Source organism: Amphichorda felina, assembly GCF_050947745.1.
Source record: "Amphichorda felina strain 45539 chromosome Unknown scaffold_2, whole genome shotgun sequence".
Lineage (NCBI taxonomy): Eukaryota > Fungi > Ascomycota > Sordariomycetes > Hypocreales > Bionectriaceae > Amphichorda > Amphichorda felina.
Window position 1 is genome coordinate 624,032 of NW_028145048.1, and position 19,997 is coordinate 644,028.

General features: G+C 57.8%; 7 protein-coding genes across 7 annotated transcripts; 2 read left to right on the top strand and 5 right to left on the bottom strand.

Moving 5' to 3' along the window:
* Window positions 1-841: 841 nt before the first annotated feature.
* ACO1O0_001753 (uncharacterized protein) lies at window positions 842-4,047 on the top strand (the record flags this gene model as incomplete). The annotated part of the gene is made up of 6 exons (XM_083191235.1): window positions 842-1,091; window positions 1,166-1,337; window positions 1,398-2,835; window positions 2,908-3,155; window positions 3,218-3,549; window positions 3,608-4,047. 6 exons carry the CDS (start codon window positions 842-844, stop codon window positions 4,045-4,047), a joined length of 2,880 nt encoding a protein of 959 aa, XP_083052449.1.
* A 479-nt stretch (window positions 4,048-4,526) lies between these two features.
* On the top strand, window positions 4,527-5,795 carry ACO1O0_001754 (thiolase family protein; the record flags this gene model as incomplete). The annotated part of the gene is made up of 1 exon (XM_083191236.1): window positions 4,527-5,795. One exon carries the CDS (start codon window positions 4,527-4,529, stop codon window positions 5,793-5,795), a length of 1,269 nt encoding a protein of 422 aa, XP_083052450.1.
* Window positions 5,796-5,922: 127 nt separating this feature from the next.
* ACO1O0_001755 (uncharacterized protein) lies at window positions 5,923-7,848 on the bottom strand (the record flags this gene model as incomplete). The annotated part of the gene is made up of 1 exon (XM_083191237.1): window positions 5,923-7,848. The coding sequence occupies one exon, from the start codon at window positions 7,846-7,848 to the stop codon at window positions 5,923-5,925; it is 1,926 nt and encodes a 641-aa protein (XP_083052451.1).
* A 560-nt stretch (window positions 7,849-8,408) lies between these two features.
* On the bottom strand, window positions 8,409-10,079 carry ACO1O0_001756 (uncharacterized protein; the record flags this gene model as incomplete). Its single annotated transcript, XM_083191238.1, has 1 exon — window positions 8,409-10,079. One exon carries the CDS (start codon window positions 10,077-10,079, stop codon window positions 8,409-8,411), a length of 1,671 nt encoding a protein of 556 aa, XP_083052452.1.
* Window positions 10,080-11,606: 1,527 nt separating this feature from the next.
* ACO1O0_001757 (leucine-rich repeat domain-containing protein) lies at window positions 11,607-14,670 on the bottom strand (the record flags this gene model as incomplete). Its single annotated transcript, XM_083191239.1, has 2 exons — window positions 11,607-13,286; window positions 13,339-14,670. The coding sequence occupies 2 exons, from the start codon at window positions 14,668-14,670 to the stop codon at window positions 11,607-11,609; spliced, it is 3,012 nt and encodes a 1,003-aa protein (XP_083052453.1).
* Window positions 14,671-15,695: 1,025 nt separating this feature from the next.
* ACO1O0_001758 (DUF2293 domain-containing protein) lies at window positions 15,696-16,697 on the bottom strand (the record flags this gene model as incomplete). The annotated part of the gene is made up of 1 exon (XM_083191240.1): window positions 15,696-16,697. One exon carries the CDS (start codon window positions 16,695-16,697, stop codon window positions 15,696-15,698), a length of 1,002 nt encoding a protein of 333 aa, XP_083052454.1.
* Window positions 16,698-18,069: 1,372 nt separating this feature from the next.
* ACO1O0_001759 (uncharacterized protein) lies at window positions 18,070-19,679 on the bottom strand (the record flags this gene model as incomplete). The annotated part of the gene is made up of 3 exons (XM_083191241.1): window positions 18,070-18,632; window positions 18,681-18,762; window positions 18,819-19,679. The coding sequence occupies 3 exons, from the start codon at window positions 19,677-19,679 to the stop codon at window positions 18,070-18,072; spliced, it is 1,506 nt and encodes a 501-aa protein (XP_083052455.1).
* Between the last annotated feature and the right edge of the window lie 318 nt (window positions 19,680-19,997).

The following is a 19,997-nucleotide window of genomic DNA, read 5'->3' on the forward strand; positions in this document are numbered from 1 at the left end:
TCCCCCTTCTACGCCTGTGACTAGAAGACAGCGCCTCTTCCAAAACATGAGAAGGATCCTCCCCAAGGAAGCCATCAAGTGCGGCGACTGGGAACGGCCCCCCACCTGAGCCCCTTCTAAGGTAATCAGCGGTCTTGTTATCTCATAGCTCTTATCACCTTCGGTTTCCTCCCCAGCACTCTTTCCAAGTGCTGGAAACCACTTATTGCCAGCAATTGTAGCGACCGGCGTAATCAATTATCAGAGTTTCTAGATGATATTAGATCCCGGACGGGTATAGGAAAGGAAGATGTCTTCTAGCATGACTAGAATGACTGAGCATGTTAAGTGGGGATCCTTAACTACTCCGTGCGATTGTGTCTTCTGTATCACATGAAGTCAGTTTACTGAGTCTCATTTTTTATTTTTGTTTTTGTTTTCCACCACTTGCCTGAGATCCATGAAACGCCCTGGGCGAACAAGTTGGCAGTGAAGCAGCAGTGACAGCACGTGCTAGATATCTAGACGCCCCCATCCAGTGCCGGTTATACAGCAACTGTGTAATATTCTAGAGGTTTTCTGCCTGTAGAGTTCCGTTAGCCCTTCCCATTTCGTGGAATCTCCCGTTCTCTTTCTCTCCCAATAAACTCTCCAGCTCCGCGGTCTCTCCCACATCTCTCTCTCCCTTCTCTCTCATATACATATCTATACCCCCCGCACAGACACACCTCTCTCCTCCACAACACCTCAGATCCATCCATCTCCTCGCCCACCTCTCTTCATACTTTACCTCTCCTTATACGTGGGACGAAGACTCAAAAAATTGAATTGAGACGGAGATCATCTCTGAAAAGCTCGAACAATGCCCAGCTCATCACCGCGGCCCGCGAAGCAGTTGAAGACCGCCACTCCGCGGAAAGACGACGAGTCTCCTGGGTTTGCCTGGACGATGTGCCACGGAAGGAGCATTGAGGAACGCATCTCCCTCAAGGAACACGCTGTCGAGAGCGCCGAGCTCCATACCAGCCGCCTCTGCGAGCTCCTCCGCAAGTACGCCCAGGATGACTGCACACCCGGCGCCGAATCCCTCCAGAGTTGGATTCACCATGTTGGTCAGTACTCGCACATTCATTCCTCTCCATAATCATTCATGGAGCCAATTTGTTAGCTAACAAACAGGTTTTAGACGAGGTCAAGCAGGAACACCGCAAGTTTGAGGTCCTTGTCGGCGTCGCAGGCCCAACCGGTGCCGGCAAGACGTCGCTCCTAAATGCCATCCTCGATAAATACGAGCTTCTACCATCGGGCCACGAACAGGCGGCCACAGCCGTCAGCTGCAAGATTTCTTGGAACTTTGAGTCGACACCTGGGAGGGAGAACCGGGCCGAGATTCACTTTTAAACACTCGACGATATTAGGGCCCAGATTGTCCAGACCCTCAAGGCTATTGTGACGCAGGAAACTATCAATCATACTCCGTACGAGAGCGAGGACCAGCGCATCGACGACCGCGCCATTGCCGCATTTGACGTCAAGGAAGGGATGCACAAAATGCTCGCCGTCTGGCCCGTTAACGAGGACGAGATGACATCCTTGGCCCTGAAGTGCCATCAGGAAAACAGCGAATACGCCCTAGAGGCCGAGAAGATCCTACGTAGCAATAGAGCTGTTGTGGAGCTCCTGAGTTCTGGGGTAAAGAAGGTCTACGAGTCCACTACTGGGGCTCTTGGAAAACACATCAAGCCGTACCTGGACTCTACAACGGCAACGCATGGTGGCGGTGAGGAGTTTGCCGCCTGGCCGCTGATCAAGAATGTAGAGCTGTATATCCAGAGTGAGGTTCTCCGGACGGGAATCTGCCTCGTCGACCTTCCTGGTGCGGGCGACAATGTGGAGAGCAGAGCCAAAATTGCCCAGGACTACATGGAGAATCTCGAGGTCACCATGATTGTGGCTGGCATTCATCGTGCTGTGAATGAGCAGCTCACCCAGAAGCTCATGAACGACCACCAGGAAATGCGCATGCAGATGAATACAGGCTATAACCGGCATAGCTATGGTGTTGTTCTCTCGAAAATGGACGAGATTGACTTTGCCGCGTACGTCAAGGCGAACAAGGATGCAGCCAGAAATGCCTTTGTTCAACACCACCAAGGCGTTATTCACGAGGCCAGTAACATGTCCAGAGGTATTGAGGTGAGGAAGAAGGCTCACGAAAAGATCAACAAGAGGAACAAGACAAAGGTCAACAGGATCAAGAAGAAGCTCGAGAAACAAAAGAAGAAGACTAAATCTGGTGAAGCTGTGAACCTCGAAGATGAGCTCAGAACTGCCGAAACTGAGCTTGAAGACGGCGAAAAGCTTATTCAGAATCTGTCAAAAGATCAGGCCGCGCAGGAGCAGGCGATCGAGAGATCGAAGACGCACCTCCACCATTGGGCAGTCAACAAGAGAAACTCATCCGTCGGGGACCGCATGCAGGAGGACTTCGAGAGGCGGCAGCGCCGACTTGCTCGGTCCCAGCAGAGTTACTCACAGGAAGACCTTCAGGCTGGAGGATGTTTGGATGTACTATCCTCCAGCTCCAAAGCGTACTGGCAGATCAAAAACGACAACAGGCCCATGCCGGCCTTTCCTACAGAGAGATACACTGGTGTGCCCCGAGTAATCCAGTGGATTTATAGGGCCACGGCAGAACGCCGCGAGGAGCGTCTGAACTACACCCTCCAGAGCTACCTCGGCTCCATACAAGCTCTTGATAACTGGTGCAAGACAGTGAATGGAGATGTTGTCATTGACTTGAGTCCCGCAAAGATCGAGGGCGCGATGAAGAACGAGAGTGAAAGTCTTCGGCAGGTACGTGAAGCGCTCCTCAAAGATGAGGCTGGTGCCGACGTTGCTAATGTTTGACCGTGATAGAATCTCCAGAGAGAGCTTCTTCAGTTCCATGGCGTGGTTTCCAAGGTCAATCCTTTCGGCCATCCAGATGTGCCCAAGAGTATGTTTAGAAGGTGTGCCAAACCGATTGCCAACGCTTGGTCACTCAAATTCCCGAACGACGAGGCATGCAACAAGCGCCTACACTCGAAAACCTACTTAGCCATTGTTCGACGCAAAGGCGGACCTTTCACAAGCCAGGCGACTCCAGGCCAGGAATACAACTGGATCCCGAAGCTGTGAGTTTTCTTCTTCTTTTTCTTTTCACCGTGAATTCACTTTTGAGTTAATACTTTTACAGCGTACGACCCATGATTAGCGTCATGGCTGCGCCGTGGAATCGAAAGCTCCATATTGAGCTCCCGGGAATGTGGGGACCTCGAAACAAGGCCGTCCGGGATATTTTGGAGGATTACTTTAACAAGGTTACGGCTGCTGCGGGAGATATCGAAACATCTCTCCCCTCTTACCTTGCCGACGTCAAGAAGCCGGTTCTCGGGGCCGACAGGATTGCGGCCAAGGTGGAGAAGATCCTGAGCGCGTTCCGCAAGAATTCCAATGCCATCCGACCTGCTATCGAGTCTATCACCCAGAGCATGGGCCATGGCTTTTCCGAGGCGGAGGAAGTTATAGGTTCGTCCCAGGATCTCGAAATGTTTGTTTGTGTTGTACGTAACGTAACAAAAGACAGGCATTGGCTCCTACGCCAAAAGACGCGAGATTCTAGAGCAGCATGTGGAGAAATATGCGCCACGATACTTCGACTTGGCTTGGGCAGCGATGAAGCTTGATATGGCCATGAAAGGGGAACAGATGAAGCAGCATCTCACAAGTATTGCCCAGGAGGTGGCGAGTGCGTGTCACGTTCATGTTAGCCTGCTGATCCACAGGCTCCTTGGAACCCCGGACAAGCTCACCATACAATCCCGGGTGCAGAGTGTCCTCGGCGAGTGGCGGAGTGATTGGCAGTGTCCGTCCGGGAGCGGGTCCCATATTCTCGGCAAGGACGTGTCGATTCCCCAGCAGCTTCGCGCGGAGGATCTCGACACCATCAAACAGGAAGATGATAGCGATTCGGAGAGCGAGGGCGACTCGGATGACAACGATAGCATGGGGATCGACCAGGAATAGAAATTATACGAGCCAGGCATGTAAGACATCGGAAGAGCAGCGTCGGCGCCGGGACCAAATGCCGAAGCCGGAGGCCGGTGGTATCCGACACTGGTCAGAGGCGTTTTTGGTGAATATTTGCTATGCATGTACGGAGTAGTCACGGGGCGGGGATAAATTGGGGACATAAAATCAAGGTTAATCTGGGTAGGGTGCAAAAAAAATGAAGACGATGATTTATCTCATTTATCCAGAACATGAAGCGTGATGTACCAGCAACTGTGGTTGACTGCCCGACCCCGGAAGCCATCGGCTACAGGGCGGTGAAGACCCACCCGAATCCCGATGGTGGGTGAACATCTGGGGAGTCTGGTGCTTGGCGGGTGATTTCTTAACCGGACTACTTCCCTCCCCTTCACCTCCCCTTCACCGTCCTCCATCGCCACAATGTGACTGACCCTTCCCAAACTTGCCTCCGCCATCATCTCTCCACCGCCGAAATGAGCGTCCCCCACGGCATCAAGGCCGTGCTGGCCAAGGCGCCCTCAGACGTCGTCGTCCTGTCGGCCCTGCGCACCCCCATCTGCCGCTCCTACAAGGGCCAGCTCAAGGATGCCTTCCCCGAGGAGCTGCTGTCCGTCGTCCTGCGCGCCACCCTCGACGGGCCCAACCCCAGCGCTCCCCGCATCGACCCAGCCGCCATTGACGATGTCGCCGTGGGCGTCGTGCTGTCCGAGCTGGGCGGCTCCAAGGCCGGCCGCATGGCCATGAACCACGTCGGCTACCCCAACTCGACGTCCCTCTACACCGTCAACCGCGCCTGCTCCTCGTCGCTGCAGGCCATCGCCCTCGTCGCCGCCCAGATCCGCTCCGGCATGATCTCGGTGGGCATCGGCGCCGGCATGGAGAGCATGACCCGCAACTACGGCTCGCGCGCCATCCCCGTCGACGTCTGGCCCGCCCTGCGCGAGTCGCCCAACCGCCACGCCCGCGACTGCGTCATGGCCATGGGCCTCACCTCGGAGAACGTCGCCGAGCGCTTCAACGTCTCGCGCGCCGACCAGGACGCCTTCGCCATCGAGTCGCACCGCCGCGCCGCCCGCGCCCGCGCCGACGGCAGCTTCGCCGACGAGATCGTCCCCGTCACTACGCGCTTCCAGGAGGTCGACAAGCAGGGCAACAAGGTCGGCGACGAGCAGACCATCACCGTGGACCGCGACGACGGCATCCGCGACTCAGTCACCCCAGAGGCCCTCGCCAAGCTCAAGCCCGCGTTCAAGCCCGATGGCACCTCCACCGCCGGCAACTCGAGCCAGGTCTCGGACGGCGCCGCCGCCACGCTGCTGATGCGCCGCAGCACCGCCACCGAGCTAGGCCTGGGTGGCCGCATCATCGGCAAGTTCGTCTCCGCCGTCACCGTCGGCTGCGACCCGGACGAGATGGGCATCGGCCCTGCGCTGGCCATCCCCAAGCTGCTGGGCCAGGCGGGCCTGGGGAACGGCGACGTCCAGCGCTGGGAGATCAACGAGGCGTTCGCCAGCCAGGCCATCCACTGCGTGCGCGACCTGGGGCTCGAGAGCGAGTGGGAGAAGGGCCGCGTCAACCCGGATGGCGGCGCCATTGCCCTGGGCCACCCGCTGGGCGCGACGGGCGCGCGCATGGCGAGCACGCTGCTGCATGGGCTGAAGAGGGATGGGGGCGAGGTGGGCGTCATGAGCATGTGCGTGGGCACTGGCATGGGCATGGCGGGCCTGTTTGTGCGGGAGTAAGCATTGGGAGCATGGTATAGTGAGCATGGATGGAGACCGAGGTCCATATTACCAGTTTGCATGAGTATGTATGCTAGCCTGTATACAAAAGATCTGAATTACTACCCCTATATGGCATGGCTATTAACTAGAACCCCCCCGCGGCCCGTATCTTCTTGAGCATGCCTCCCACCCCCCAGAGCAGGCCGTCCACCACCCCCGGATCGCCCGAGTATCCCTCCCCGGGATTCCCCTCCTTGTCCCTCCACACGCCATCCTCGCCCACCTCCCCAAACAGCCTCGTGTTCTGGTTCCGCTCCACCGCCTCCCGCCACTGCGCGCAGACCGCGCGGCTGTCGACCATGACGTTGATCTCCTGGCTGTGGAACCACGACTGCGTGTCCTGGTTCCCGCTGCCCTGCACGGCGACGTCGTCGTCCGCAATGAGCAGCTTGATGTGACACGATCGCGACTTGAACAACTGGTGGATCGGCCGGTCCTGGTCTTTCGCCACGTACTGGTATATGCGCAGGCGGCCGCGCTGCTCCTCCTCCTCCTCCTCTGGCCGCCGCGGCCGCCGCTTCCTCCCCAGAAGCGCCATCAGCGCCCGCGCAGCCTGCTCGTTGGTCCCGCCCTGCCCGGGGATGCTCTCGCCGGCGTCGTTGTACCCGAAGCAGACGTAGTAGGTGACGTCGACGCCGCGCTCCAGGGCGTCGGCCAGGGCCGGGAGGAGCGGTGCGGCGTTGAGGTCGGGCGTCTGGATGAAGATGCTGCGGCGGGCATGGCGGATGAGGGACAGGAAGGCCTCGTTCTGGGGCACATGGAGACTGCTCTTGTCGGGCAGGCCGTATGCCGGGCGAGAGACGAGGGCCATGGGCACGGTGGGGGGTGATGGGTCGTAGATGAAGGGCGTCATTTCCTCGCCTGGGAGGATCCCGGGGCCGGTGGGCGCGACGGGATTCTTTGCCGTGGCGTTGAGTTGGCGGTTCGCGGCCTGCAACAGAGTCTCCTGGTCCCTGGGCAGGTAGCATGATTGTATGCGTGCCGCCTCTGCAGCCAGGTCAGTGTCGTAGTGAGGATCGTCCGGCGTATGTTCCGGGAGCTTCAAAGGTGTCTGGTCGACGACAGCAGCCTCAGCACTCCTCTTCCCAGAATGTCCCTCTTCGAGACTAGACGGTCTCTCATTGCCGAAAGGCGTAGATGGATCTCCCTCATCCGTCGACGGAACCTGGCAAGCAGGCAGCCTGGCATGCTTATTCCAGGTAACAAGAGCCGTATCATAGATGCCCTCCACCACCGGCCCCTCGACATGTATCATCATCTCCAGGTTATCATTATCCTCGACATTATTGCTCATCACCACCGCCACCTTGCGGTCCACGACACAGAACTTAGTATGCAGCGTCCCCAGGGGCAGACGGTGGAAGCTCAGCACCTCGAGGTCCAGATGCGGCACATCCTCCGGCGCAGGCAGCCCTATCCCGGGCCCCGTCCACTCCGCCGGCTTGACAGGGCGGTACGGGTCGACGACATTGCACACAGCCGCCTTGTCGAACATGATCCGCACCGCGACCCGCCGGCCCTCCCCCCCGGCCCGCCGCGACAGCTCGACCAGGGCGTTCCGGATCAGCCGCTGCGCCGCCGACGGCTGCCACACCGACGTGCTGAAGAAGACGTCGGCCTGGGCGCGCACGAGGAGGTTGGAGCAGTGCCGCGCAACGTCCAGCAGGGGCGCGACGACGGCCAGGGGCACCGTCCCGTGGGATCCCATCAGCGGCGGAGACACCATACCCAGCGTGGGATCCGGGGCGAGGCAGCTCAGGGCGTCGGCGAAGGCGTCCAGGAACAAGGGGCTGGGCACTGTGGGGCCCCAGCGGCCGCATTCGAGTGCCTGCGCCTGGGTGGATGTCGGCAGCGATGATGAGGATGACGACGACGATGGGGCATGATGCCGTGGGGGATGCCCGTACAGTCGGTGGAAGATACGCCCGGCTGGCTCAGTAGGATCCTTCTCCAGCACCGAGGTCACCGTCTCCTGGGCCTGGCATAGCTGAAGGATATGCGGGGGAATCATGGCAGTCACTGATGATGTCGATCTTGTCAGTAGGATTGTTCCCCGTGGGGAGGACCACGATCCCGGGGCGACTGTTTGGAGCCCGAGGTCTGGAGTGGAAACGTCATGCTGAGTCTACGCATTGCGTACGTTGGGGTACGTAAACAGTTGCATGGGGCCTCGGAAGGTTCAGTCTAAAGACAAGGCCTTGAAACCGTCGCCAACCGCCCCACCACTAATATACATAGCAGTGCTGTTGAAGTCTTGGTCGGTATCAAGTATCCATCGGGAAAGGGTGGTTTGAAAATACCTTCATTCCAGTTTCTATATAGGTAGTATTGATACCAGATATGTTGCGCCAGAGTCAAGCAAGCAATCTGAGGGCTCTAAAACGAGCAATATCCCATCCATTTGTCCCAGAGTCCAGTAGACGAGCAACTCTCATGATTCCCGTCCAGTTGCCTATATGCCGCCGATATTCCACCCGGCCCTAATGAATGCTAAGGAGCACCAAGTTTCGTTCAAATCGTAATAGTCTTATCGTCAGTTACACCACCAACTTCCCAATGGAGCCACCCTCTTTACCTGCCGTACTGAATACCCAGTCCCAGCCGGCCGTGTTCCATCGATGCGCTCCCCACCCTCGACTTCTTCTGCGGGCTTCCCTGCTCCGGCCTGAGCTCCTCGGCCGATCCATGGTGCCCGCTAAACTTGCGCTTATCCGTGTCGCCGCCTCTCAGATTCGAAAACAGCTTGGCCTGCATGCGGGCTGACTGCTCGGCCGGGCCCGGCGTCGCATCCCGTGATCCTGTCGAGCTGTGCATCTCGAAACTCTGGCGGGCACCGCGGCGCAGCAATTCTGTCGCAGCCTGGCTCGCCTGGCTGTCAAACACATCGGGGTCATCCTCGCCACGGTGTCGCTGGCTGGCGCTGTGGGACGCCAGCGAAGTGAAGGACTTGACGGCCTGCCGCGCGAGCTCCTCTGTGTCATCCGCCGAGACGGTGCTCTCGCGGCTCCTCCGTCGTCCCCTCGTTCCCGGTTCGTAGTACCGCTGGTGGTACCGTTGCGGCGGCTCCGTCTGGGGTACGAGGCTCACCGAGGGGAGGAGGCCGGCATGCTGGCCGCGTGGTCGGTTGACGGGCGTGGTAGGCAGCGACGACATTGATTGCGCGTTTCGCTGATGCTTGCTGGCCCGACGTCCTGTAGAGCGAGGGGGAACAATGGGCGTTGACGGGGCGCTGTTATTGTTATCCTGGCTAATAACCTCCAACAAAGTCGACAACTTATGCCCGCCAGCCTCGCTCTCACGTTGGCGAGGTGTGCGGTTCTGGACTGGGGATGTGGCAGAGGACTGCTTCGGCGTCACGGCACCGTGGAAAATTCCCCCTGGGCTGCGCAGCTTGTTCATGTGCTCGCGGTTCTCTCGTATGCGGTTGAGGAGCTGGTGCCTCTCATCCATCAGGCTCATGACCTCGTCGTCCTTCTGCTGGATGATCTTCTTGGCCGTCTTGAGCCGGCGGGAGAGCGCATCTGCCTCTCCCACCACGTCCTCGTAAGCCGCCTTCATATCCAGATACTTAGTCTGGATGGCCTCAGAGAAGGTGCTCAGCTCTCGCTTTGCCTGGCGAGAGTGCTCGGCGGTGCGGAGGGCCTCAATCTCCTTGCGCTGCATCTCCAGCTCCACCTCAGCTCGGTTCGAGTCCTCGGACGCCTGCAGGCTGAGCAGATTGTACTGCAACCTGTGGTGCGCCGTCTCCATCTTGAGCTTCTGGTGCTCGGCGACGCAGGTCTGGAGCATGGCCCTAAGCTCGTCGGATGAGGCCTCGCGGACCTCTCGGGGTGACGGGGGAGCATAGTCGGAGGAGAGGTCGCGGTCCCGGATGTTGTTGAGAATCGTGGCTGGCGGGGAGACAAAATTGGACTCCTGCGAGTGCGAAAGACCCTGTTGTCTCGAGCGGCGGGGGTTGCCGTTCTGGTGTGCGTTGTGCGGGCCGACCTGGGTGGATGGCGGCGGGGTCAGAGAGGAGGGGATCACGGTGGCAGCTGCGCGTTCCTCGTTGACATCTGTCCTGAAGGATAGGGTAGGTTCATTGATGGGTGAGGGCGGGACCTCTGTCGATGGCAGTGTCATCTGTGACAAGTCTGGTGGACCGATCTCCTGTGGTGTAGAAGGCTCAATTGAGGTGTCAACATCTTCATCGGTAGCGATGCCGTTAGGGCGCTTGACCTCGGACTCGGAGTCCGAAGACATGGCGGCGGCAATGTGTGAAGAAATCGCTCGAGGCAATGTTCGGCGGAGGGGAGTCGAGCGATGCTATCGTCGTGTTATTGTGTTGGGAGCGGTGTCGTGATTGACGTCAAGCGAGGGAGGGATGTGGTGATGCCTGAGCACTCCAACGTGTTGGGGTCGTATTTGGGCAGCACAGGGGCAGCGACACGCAAGGTAGATGGCTATAAGTTGCCAGATGGCGATGATAGAGGCAGCAATGGAAATTGATATTTCGAACCGAGTCTGTGGAGGAGCAGTCAGATTGCGGTGTCGGGCGATCATCAGCTCGCCATTGCTGTTGCCGGGGAGAAACTGGCGAGGCTGGTCAGTGGTTGGATGCACTAGCCCAAATCCGTGCGCGGTAAGGGGCCAGCCAGAGTGGCTGGTGTGGCTTGTTCCTGGGGTCCGAGTGGCTTGCACAGCTCGGTGTGTCAGCGAGGAGATGGCTAACCTGGTCACCTAGAATTTCGTTTCATAGCAGACCTGGTCTGCTACGAATTATGGGGCAGGTCGTGGTTACAAGGGGGGGGCGGGCCACATCAGCCTATCAACTCTCAGAACTGGGGTTTGAGTGGCTTGCTTTGCACAGCTCGGTGTGTCGGTGAGGAGATGGCTAACCTGGTCACCTGGAATTTCGTTTCATAGCAGACCTGGTCTGCTACGAATTATGGGGCAGGTCGCGGTTACAAGGGGCGGGGCTGGACCACATCAACCTAACTCTCCACGCTCAGACCCCTTGCTTGGTCCAGGTCACCCCACAAAAGTATGATACACCCAATCAAAACCACGTTCAACCAAAGACCTGGTCACCCCACTAATCATCAACCTACCTAGTTAGTGGGGCGGGTCGTGGTTACAAGGGGGGGGGTCGGACCACATCAACCTATCCGTAACTAACTCTCCTCTCCTTGGACCAGGTCCAGGTCATCCCGCAATCCATTGTGCGGGTAGAGGCTGAACCACCTGGCCACAGTTCCTCACCTGACACCGTATTCAGACTTTGTCTCATGAACATTTACTACTAGTACTAATACGTACTACTAGTACGGATATTCATACGACTACGAGTACTACCGACATCTGCAGTGCTCGAGGCCAGAACCAAGCTGCGCGTCAATCTTCTTTCCCTACTCTCTCGGTTGAGTTTGAGGCGTAAATGTTGACAGTTGGCCCTCTAGTTCTCACCATTTTACATGAATAGAGTTGAGAGGCAACCTAAGTTCCAAAAAAAGAGATTATTGTGTTTCTATTAGCTCGCCGGTTAAATTGGTATCTTGTGTTCAAGGAATTAAAAGTAAGAGAGCCCCTTGAAGAGCAATATTAAACAATTAAAGCGGTATGTATATCCTCCTCTTTCACTCTATTATGTGGATTGTGCACCATAAAGAACACACTGTCAAGGCCCCATGAGAAGGCCGTAGCAAGCCAAAGCCTCCCCCACACGACACTATGCCTGCGCTTACCTCTAGTAATCTATACCTGCGACGCCATGTCCCGATAAGTTCGGGCTTAGTCGACATCACTCACGTCGTCGTCGTCACCATCGTCGCCCTTCCAAGCAGCCATGTCTGCCACCGGAACACGCCCGCGAAGCCAGCGGAGCGTGGCCTCAGTCCCACGCTCCAGGACGTTATACCTAGGGACCCGGAACCGGTTACCCATCACGTCCAGCCGCTCCAGCCCTCCCGGCCCTCCAAGCAGTCCAAGCTTTGGGTTGAGGCGAAAGATGTCATTGCTTGAAGCGTCGACGATCTTCAGGCCCCTGACCATGTCAGGGTCCAGATCCTCGAGGTGGTTGTTCGATACCAGCAGTACCGTCAGCTGGGGGAAGACGTCCCGGAGGTTTGTGGACAGCGCGTTGATCCGGTTCACCGAGACATCAAGCTTCTCCATGATCGGGGCGCGCAGGTGCTGGACCAGGGGACTGAGCCCCGTGATGCGGTTTGACGAGAGATTCAGCTCCCGCAGCGCCGGAAACTCCATGGCTTCGGACAGATACATCTCCCCCACCAGTTGGTTGTGTGCCAGGGATAGTACAGCCAGTGTCTCTGCAAAGAAGCTCAGCGAGTTGGGTAGGCTTGGGAAGAGGTTGTGATGGAGCATGACCTGCTTGATGCGATTGTCTGCCGCTATCTTGGAGCAGGTTACCGGGTGCAGGGATGACGACTCGGTTCGTGAGCGGTCAAGGATCCCGCCTTGTTTCACAGTCCAAGTCTGGTTTGACACCGTCTGAGACCCAGATCTCAGGCTGGACACGGTCTGTGATCGAGAACGCGAAGGAGATTGTGGGGCCGATGTTGGGGGAGTCGCGAAATCCTCGTCCATGTCAGAGCGGCTGTCATTTCCGGCATCGTCCTTGGGCAGAGCTGCGTCCGCTTCTCCACCGAGCATCTCGGCCTTGGAGTCTGCCAGAAAATCAGGGACCCCGGGTTGAGCAGCGACGGGTCCTGACTCCTGGTACGGAGGAGGCGGCTCCAAACGACCAGCAAGAATCTCTTTGAGCTCGTCCGTTGGGATCGATACAAACTTCTTGTCGCGCAAAGGGTTTCCGCTGAGGCGCATCATCGCAAGATTATCCATCTTTGATATCTCAGGAGGCACCACACGAATATCGTTGCCCGAGAAATCGGCATGACGCAGCTTGTCGAGGGTAGTGAAACCATCGGGGATATCAGATATTCTGTTTTCATCGACCATCAACGTCAACATGCTCGTCCACATCGTCATATCGGGCAGAGTGTCTAATCGGTTCATTGACAGGGAAAGCGCATGGAGAGCCGGTAGGCGAATTGCCACGTCAAGGGGAGCGAGTCGCGCCAGCTGGTTTACTGATGCGTCGAGTGTCTGCAATTGGCGGAGCTCCTCGACGGAGTCCTCAATGAGCGTCCCCGTGAGCTTGTTCTTCCTCACCAGCAGTTCTGTCAACGGCAGCTTAGCTAGGTCTCCGAAAGGCAGAGATTCGATGCTATTCTCGCTCAGGTTGAGGATCCTTAAGCGCGACATCTTCTCGACATTTTGAGGCAATGCCGACACATTGTTGCCATGCAAATCCAGGACCTCCAGGGAGGAGAGGTTGGACAGTTCCGAGTTTAGAGGGCCCGAGAAGAGGTTCTTGGAGAGCTTCAGGTCCCGGAGTGAGGTCATTTGAGCAATCGTTTCAAGGCTGCTGTTCTGGAGACGATTCGATGACTGGCACCACACCATTAGCTCAAGCTCGTTTGGAAACACCCAGCGAACTCACCAAGTTGAGAGACGTCACATGGCTCAGGCGGCGAAAGCCCAGGGGGACTTCGACCAGGAGGTTGCCATGCAGATCAATGGTCTCGAGGCCACCAAAAATATTACCCTCCTCGGAGTCATCGTCATTAAAGCTGTCTGGGTCGGTGTCCGGAAAGATGGCGTCGTCCAGTTTCTCAAACTCATTGTCAGCAGCGACAAGCCTCGTCAAGTCAACGCTCTCCGCCCAGCTGCCATCATTTGTGCCAATGCTCTCCAAGTCGTACATCTTCATGACTTCGACGGGCATCTCTTTCAGACCAAGCGCCGCAATGTTCAGTCTTCCGCTAGTTCGAGCGGCATTTACTCGCTGGTTGAGAACTTTCTTCCCAGGGTTCTCCCCCTTTTTCAACCCAAACGGATCCTCATACTCCACGCCAAAGTCAGGCCCGTCATCAGACGGCACAATGGCTACATCCTTTCCTGGGGGCGAATCATTAATAGAAGGCTGATTCATAGCCGCTCGTTTGGCGGCTTTGGCTCTGGCGATCTGCTCACGCAGCGCAGTCGACGACTTGCGGAACGTGGATTCAGGCGGCGCAGCAGCATCATCTTTGTCAGCTGCCGCGACGTCCATTGCTGGCAAAGACGGTTTCTTGAAGAGCCCACCCACGGACGCTCGGGGTTTGGACGGCCGGGCCCCCACCGTCTTGGAGCCAGACTTGAGTCCGAGATCACCGTATGATTTCTTGACTGGGCTCGGGCTGCGGTTGTCCCCTGGGGTGGCCAGGTTTTCCGCAGCCAACTTGGACGTTGAATTGAGAGATAGGCGTGAAGCTGTTTTTCTGATCACGGGGGTCCTTACAGTCGGCGTCATGGAGACTCTCGAACGAGGGGTGTCATCAACTGTGGGCAGGGGCGTTTTGAACGTATTGGTCAGCGCGCCAAAGCTGGGCTCCTCATTTCCTGCGCCCGACCCAGGACGACTTTCCGCACGCGAGGACATCCTCCCTGAGCCGTCCGAGTTGTAGCTGGATCCAGGTCTTGATTCGGCCCCGCGCGACACTGGCCGGCCTTGGTCGAAGAATGCCGAGCGTTTCTTGCCCATAGCCGGGGAGGAGGGTATATTTGCGAGGGTTTCCATGGTGCGCTCGGCAAGCGAGGGCTTAGACTTGACTGGAGTTGCGTTGACGGGATCACAGGTTGACACCTCCTCTGTAACAGGGGTCTCGACGCTCCTGACGGCCGCTTCTGGGGACCGTGGTCCAGAAGACACCTCCGAGGGCCGCCTTGTCAGCGTCGACTGTCTCTTGAACAGCACTTGGTCCGTCTCGGCGGGGTTCGGCTCGGTTGGCATGTCACCGTGGTGACTAGGAGTATCTCGCGGTGCGTTGCTTGCCCGACGACGGGGGGTAGTGGGCGCGCGAGCGCCATTGGTACTCGACACGGGGGGTCGGGGCGGTTTCGCAAACGAGTCCCTGGAGGGCTTCCTGGACAGCAATTGCTCACGCGAGGCCGAGGGTCGAAGGCGCGAGTTCCGTCCCTGGTTGAGACTGGAGCTGTGGAGTTGGTCTCGGGACGCGGAAGGTCGGAGTCTTGGGCTCCTCAATTCTCCATGAGGCTCAGCCACCGACAGAGTTGAGCCCCCCCTGGAGCCCGACAGGCTCTCTCTGGATGGGGATGGGCGTATTATCGAGGTCGGGCGTGAGATGGTCGAGGTGGGCTTGGGGATGCCGGAGACGGGTCGCGGAACGGGCAGTCTGGAGGGGCGAGGGATGCCGCTGGCTCGGGTCGGTGTTTCGTCCATGTTGAAGCAGCATGCGCTAGACGCAAGAGGCGCGATAGTGGGATTGGGCGATCCGTTCCTGAGACCGTGGAGGGAAGCTCGGTCAGTCCCGTCGTGCCTAGCTTTGCGAGCTAAGCAAAGACAGAGTCTAGCATGAGCTTTAGTGGGAAAAGGACGCTGCAAGAGTCAAACAAGCCTTCCGGGGGGAGGAAGACGAAGTGGATCTCCCAGAGAAGAGTTCAGACTTTCGCGTCAACAGACGCTGGATTTGTGATGGTGGAGAGAAGCTGGAATCGCCAGATTATCAATGAGGGACGAAATTGGGGTTGACCCCTGACGGGCAATTATCCATGGTAGCTAGACCCCTGCAACGGCTCGCCCGCGCTGGCCGCTTAGTGGCCTGGGTTGCACCGTCAGTCCGTCACAGCGCCCCAGCAGCACCTGAATTGCACGGGTTCACCAATAGCAAGTGGACCATGACCCTCTGCAACAGATATTACCTATCTACGGATGCTACGGAGTATAACAATACTATAACATCCTCGTCTAACCCTCCGCCGTAAAGCCACACCGAGTAGATATCTGTTCCTTCTCATTCAGTCCAACTCAAACTCCTCGTCGCTGTCGTCATCGCTTTCGAAAACAATGAACTCGGCCGAGTCCGAGTCAAGATCCTCACGATCTGCTTCGTTGACGTCGCTTCCATCTGTCAGCCCCTCCGCGTCGCTATCCTCGCTCGAAGAGTCGATCATTATCGGATTATCTTCATCATTAAAGAGGTGACCCAACATCTCCAGCTGCGCGCCGCTGCCTTGGCCTTGACTTCTGCGTGTAGACCTGCGAAGGCCTGGCCTTGGGTTGCTCTCGTGTTCCATTGGGCTGTGGTTCGTCGTATTCGCCGCAACTCCCGTCTTTGCCCCTCCGTCCTTTGTTGCCGCCGTCCTTCCCGTTGTCCTCGTTCCCTTTGCCTTGGTAGCCTGAGTCCTCGCTGGCTGCCGTTGCCCACCATCCTTCCGTCCCTTCTTGCGCACGTTTTGCTTTTGCAATGGTTCTTTGCCTCCTCCCCACTCCCGCAACACGCGCACCACGTCGTCCTGGACCTTCTCCCGCGCCTCGTCCCTCGACACGCCCTCGCGCTTGAAGAACTCGTCGTACCCCGTGTGGCAGTGCCGCACGTGCGCTGCCACCGCCAGCCGCGCCTTGGCCTCCAGCGCCAGCGTGCCCGTCCTGCCCACCCTGCCGCTGCGCTTGCGGAGGGTGTGCCTCAGGACCGCGGCGGCCGAGTCCGCGGGGATGCGCGGGAACTGCGCCAGGATCGCGTCCCTGAACTCGTCCTGCGTGGCCTCGTCGCGCCTCTCGACCGCCGCACGCCGGGTGTCGCGCGTCGCGTGGTCCTCCTGGAAGACCTTGCTCAGGATGCTCTTGGGGGCGCGGAGCCCAATGGGTGTCCTCTTTTGCGTGACGACGAAGAGAGTCTTGTCCTCGGCGTGCGTCAGGCGGCGGCAGAGGCCGGTCCGGTAGGCGTTTCCTTTCTTGAGAAATCCATAGCCCTTGGGCATTGGGGTCTTGACGTCGACGACTGGTTCATGGCTGCCCATGGTGAAGAGTTGACTTGTCGGGAGGCGTCACGGGCGAGGTCGTGCCCATATTGAGGGTAGATAAAAATTCCAAGATGTGTTTATATGTGCTCAAGTTGTCTGAATCATTGTCGCCAGCACGCGGCCCCTATGAGGCGACACGTCGACGTTGGTTGATTGATGAAGGTGAGAGAAGACAACTTGGAACGGTTGGGCGCTCTATAAAAAAAAAACCAGGCCCACCAGTTACCCTGCACCACCTTCACGGTTTCAGAGGGTACGGTATGTAAGGGATGGGGAAGACAAACAAAGAGGCGAAATAAATATAACTATAGCAATAAAATTTCTACTTACATCCATGATTTGAGATGAGCTTACGAAGCACTGAGCAAAAAGACGTCCCTGCGGTATTGACAACTATGTTTGACATTATTTGAATGGATGGCGACTTACATAGAAGCAGGTAGACTCTGATGAATATTCAAGGTCAAACAATTCTCGCATTTGGGCAGTCCCCTCTAGAAGTATTATATTGATGAACTTGACAAGTTGTCTTGAGTGTACTGCACGTATGCTTTCCTTCTTTGACAGAATTGATATGTACCATGGAGCTCATCCCGCTCAACACTCCCGCTCTCTACCGGCCACCGTCAATTGAATCACCCATAATCGGCTCCCCATAGCCTCCGGTTATTCACTCTTAGCAACCATGCTCCGGTCCTGACAGATGAACACCATTCCAGAGGGATGTAAACGTCGTTGGAATTGCCAATTCGGGCAATATTCAACTCCCGCCGTTTAAAATGTGGATCCTAGCGCCAGAGTGCAACGTCGGCTCCACCCCAGCCGTTTGTGATCTTGACTTCACCTCAATAGCCTGAGCCAGACCGTACTGACTACTGATAATAGAATTCGTCATCATTGAAACCGAAAAAAGTACTACAAGAACTTGTACAAAAACCCCTATATAACCCCATAGACCGTGACTTCGTAAGATGGTAGACATGCCCTTCCCACGCTCCATGATATACTATGAATGCTAAACAGCAATGAAGACATGTTAACAGCACCAGGTTGGAGCCATGGGACCCAGATTCCCCAAATACTATTCCAACGTAGCTCCCGCCTGTATTTTCCTTGTCTTTATTTTTCCCCTGCTGCTTCAAAAGAGAAACGCCAGCCTCTGTTTCCCAGTTCACCAACACTGATGCATCCCATTTGATGATAAAGTATTGGAACATGACGTCGCTTGCCCCCTTCAGGTCAGCGTGGCTAACATCGCTCGAACAATCCTCGGGTCCGGACCTGCACAGCAGACTGGTCAGCCGGGCCAAAATTCCCCTCAAACTGTTCTTGACGTACCCCGGTGCCACACGGGAGCTTGAGCTTTCTGTTAGCGCCGGGGCACGCTGAGACTTAACCGACCCTTCTTGTCCTTCTCGATGCGCGCCGGCTTGGGCACGTGTTCCCTCTCGACCTCCTCCTCGTAGACGACGAGCTGGCCATCGGGCAGGCGCTCGGCACGCACAATCTCCCGCTCGGTGAACTCGCGGTGCTTGGGCCGGTGGACCAGCTCGCGCTCCAGGGCGCGGATCTCGGCGCGGATCTCGTGGCGGCCACGGGAGTGGGAGCGGGAGCGCTCGGCTAGGGCGACGGGGCCTACGGGAATGGGGCGTGAGGACTCGTGATGGTGGTGGTGGTGGTGGGGTGGGGCGTAGTAGGTGTCGTAGCTGCTTGTGGTGGTGGAGGTGGCAGTATAGGTCGGCGATGAAGCCCTGGGTGGTGCGGCGTCGACAATAACTGGACCGGGGGCGGGAGCCGGAGCCGGGGCCGGGGCTACAACCTGTACCGGTACTGGGGCGGGGGCAGGAGGGGGGGGAGGAACAAAGATTTCTTCTCTGTGCTCTTGGACGACGTTACCAGCGGATGACCTGGCTGCGGCAACCTCCATCTCGCCTATGACGATTAGTCTCTTATTCCGATGACGCCAAACTTATGACTTACTCTTCTTGTAGTCTTCGCTCAGCTTGAGGAGCGCGTCAATGTTATCCTGGCTAAGAGCCTTTTGGACAACGATGGTGTTACCCTTGGAACGACTAGTTAGCAATGCCGTGGCGTAAGGAGACGAGAGGACCATCTCACCTCCTCAGTAAAGGGGTAGCCAATGTCAATAATGGCACGCTTGGAGACGAGGCGAGCAGGGATTCTTGTCCTGCCCTTCTTGGGGTACTCGTCCTTGACAGTGGTGCCCCCGTCGCTGCTGGAGGAAGACGTCCGACTGGTTGTCGTAGACGAAGGGGAGCTGGCGCGGTGGCTTCTGGTGCGGGCGGACCGCGTGGGTGAGCTGCGGTCATTGTGCCGCTCATCGCGTCGCTCGCGGACGAACTCACGCTCCCGCACACGGTCTGGGTAGGGGCGGAAGTTGTCATCGCCGTAGTAGTCGGGCTCGGCGACCTTGATGTCCTCGTAGTCCTCGTAGCGGCTGGGCGGGCCGATGGCCTTGGTCTTGGTCTTGGGGAGGGGGATGTCGGCGTAGGGAGGAGCCCGGTAGTCGTCGCGGTGCTCATCTCGGTAGATGTCCTCACGGCGGGCTGGAGGAGGATACTCTTCCCTCTGATGAAATGGGCGCACGGGGCGGCGGTCAAAGGTGTCGAGAGAAGACTGGCGGCGGAGGAAGGAAGGGCGAGTGGGGGAGGCTTCTCTGGGATAGTACTCGCGCTCACGCTCCCTGGCCATGACGGGGGGACCACGGCGCTGGTACTCGGGAGCGAACTCGCGACGGGGAGCATAGCGGGGCTCGTCATCGAAGTAGCGACGGTCACGAACAATGTCGTCGTCGTAAGCTCGGGGCCGTCTGCGGTCGAGGCTTTCCTCAGAGGGGGATCGGCCACGGCCGCCCCTCATGTAGTGCTTGTCGCCATAGGGAGGGCGCTCAGGGCGGTCGAAGCGGTCCTGCTCGTACTCGAAGCGGTCGCGGTCCCAGCGGTCACCGCGGGTGGACATGGTAGTGGGGGGTGGTGAGGGTCTGGGGGGTCTGGGGGGTCTGGAGGATCTGTAGGGTCTGGGGTCGTCGTCGGAATCGGGGTTGAAGAAGCGTTGGATGGATGAAAACATGGGAGTCGGCGGGGAGAGACGAGGGAGACGAGAAGGATAGATAGATATTCTCTTGGAGACAGGGATGATGGGCGATGACGTGTGATGCGGGACCCCACCCTGGCTGGATGTGGTGGATGTGGTGGATGTGGTGGAGGAGGAGGAGGTGGTGACAGTTGTGGCAGTGGCAGTGGTGGCAGACTAACAGTGGTGGGACTGGGGCCTGTT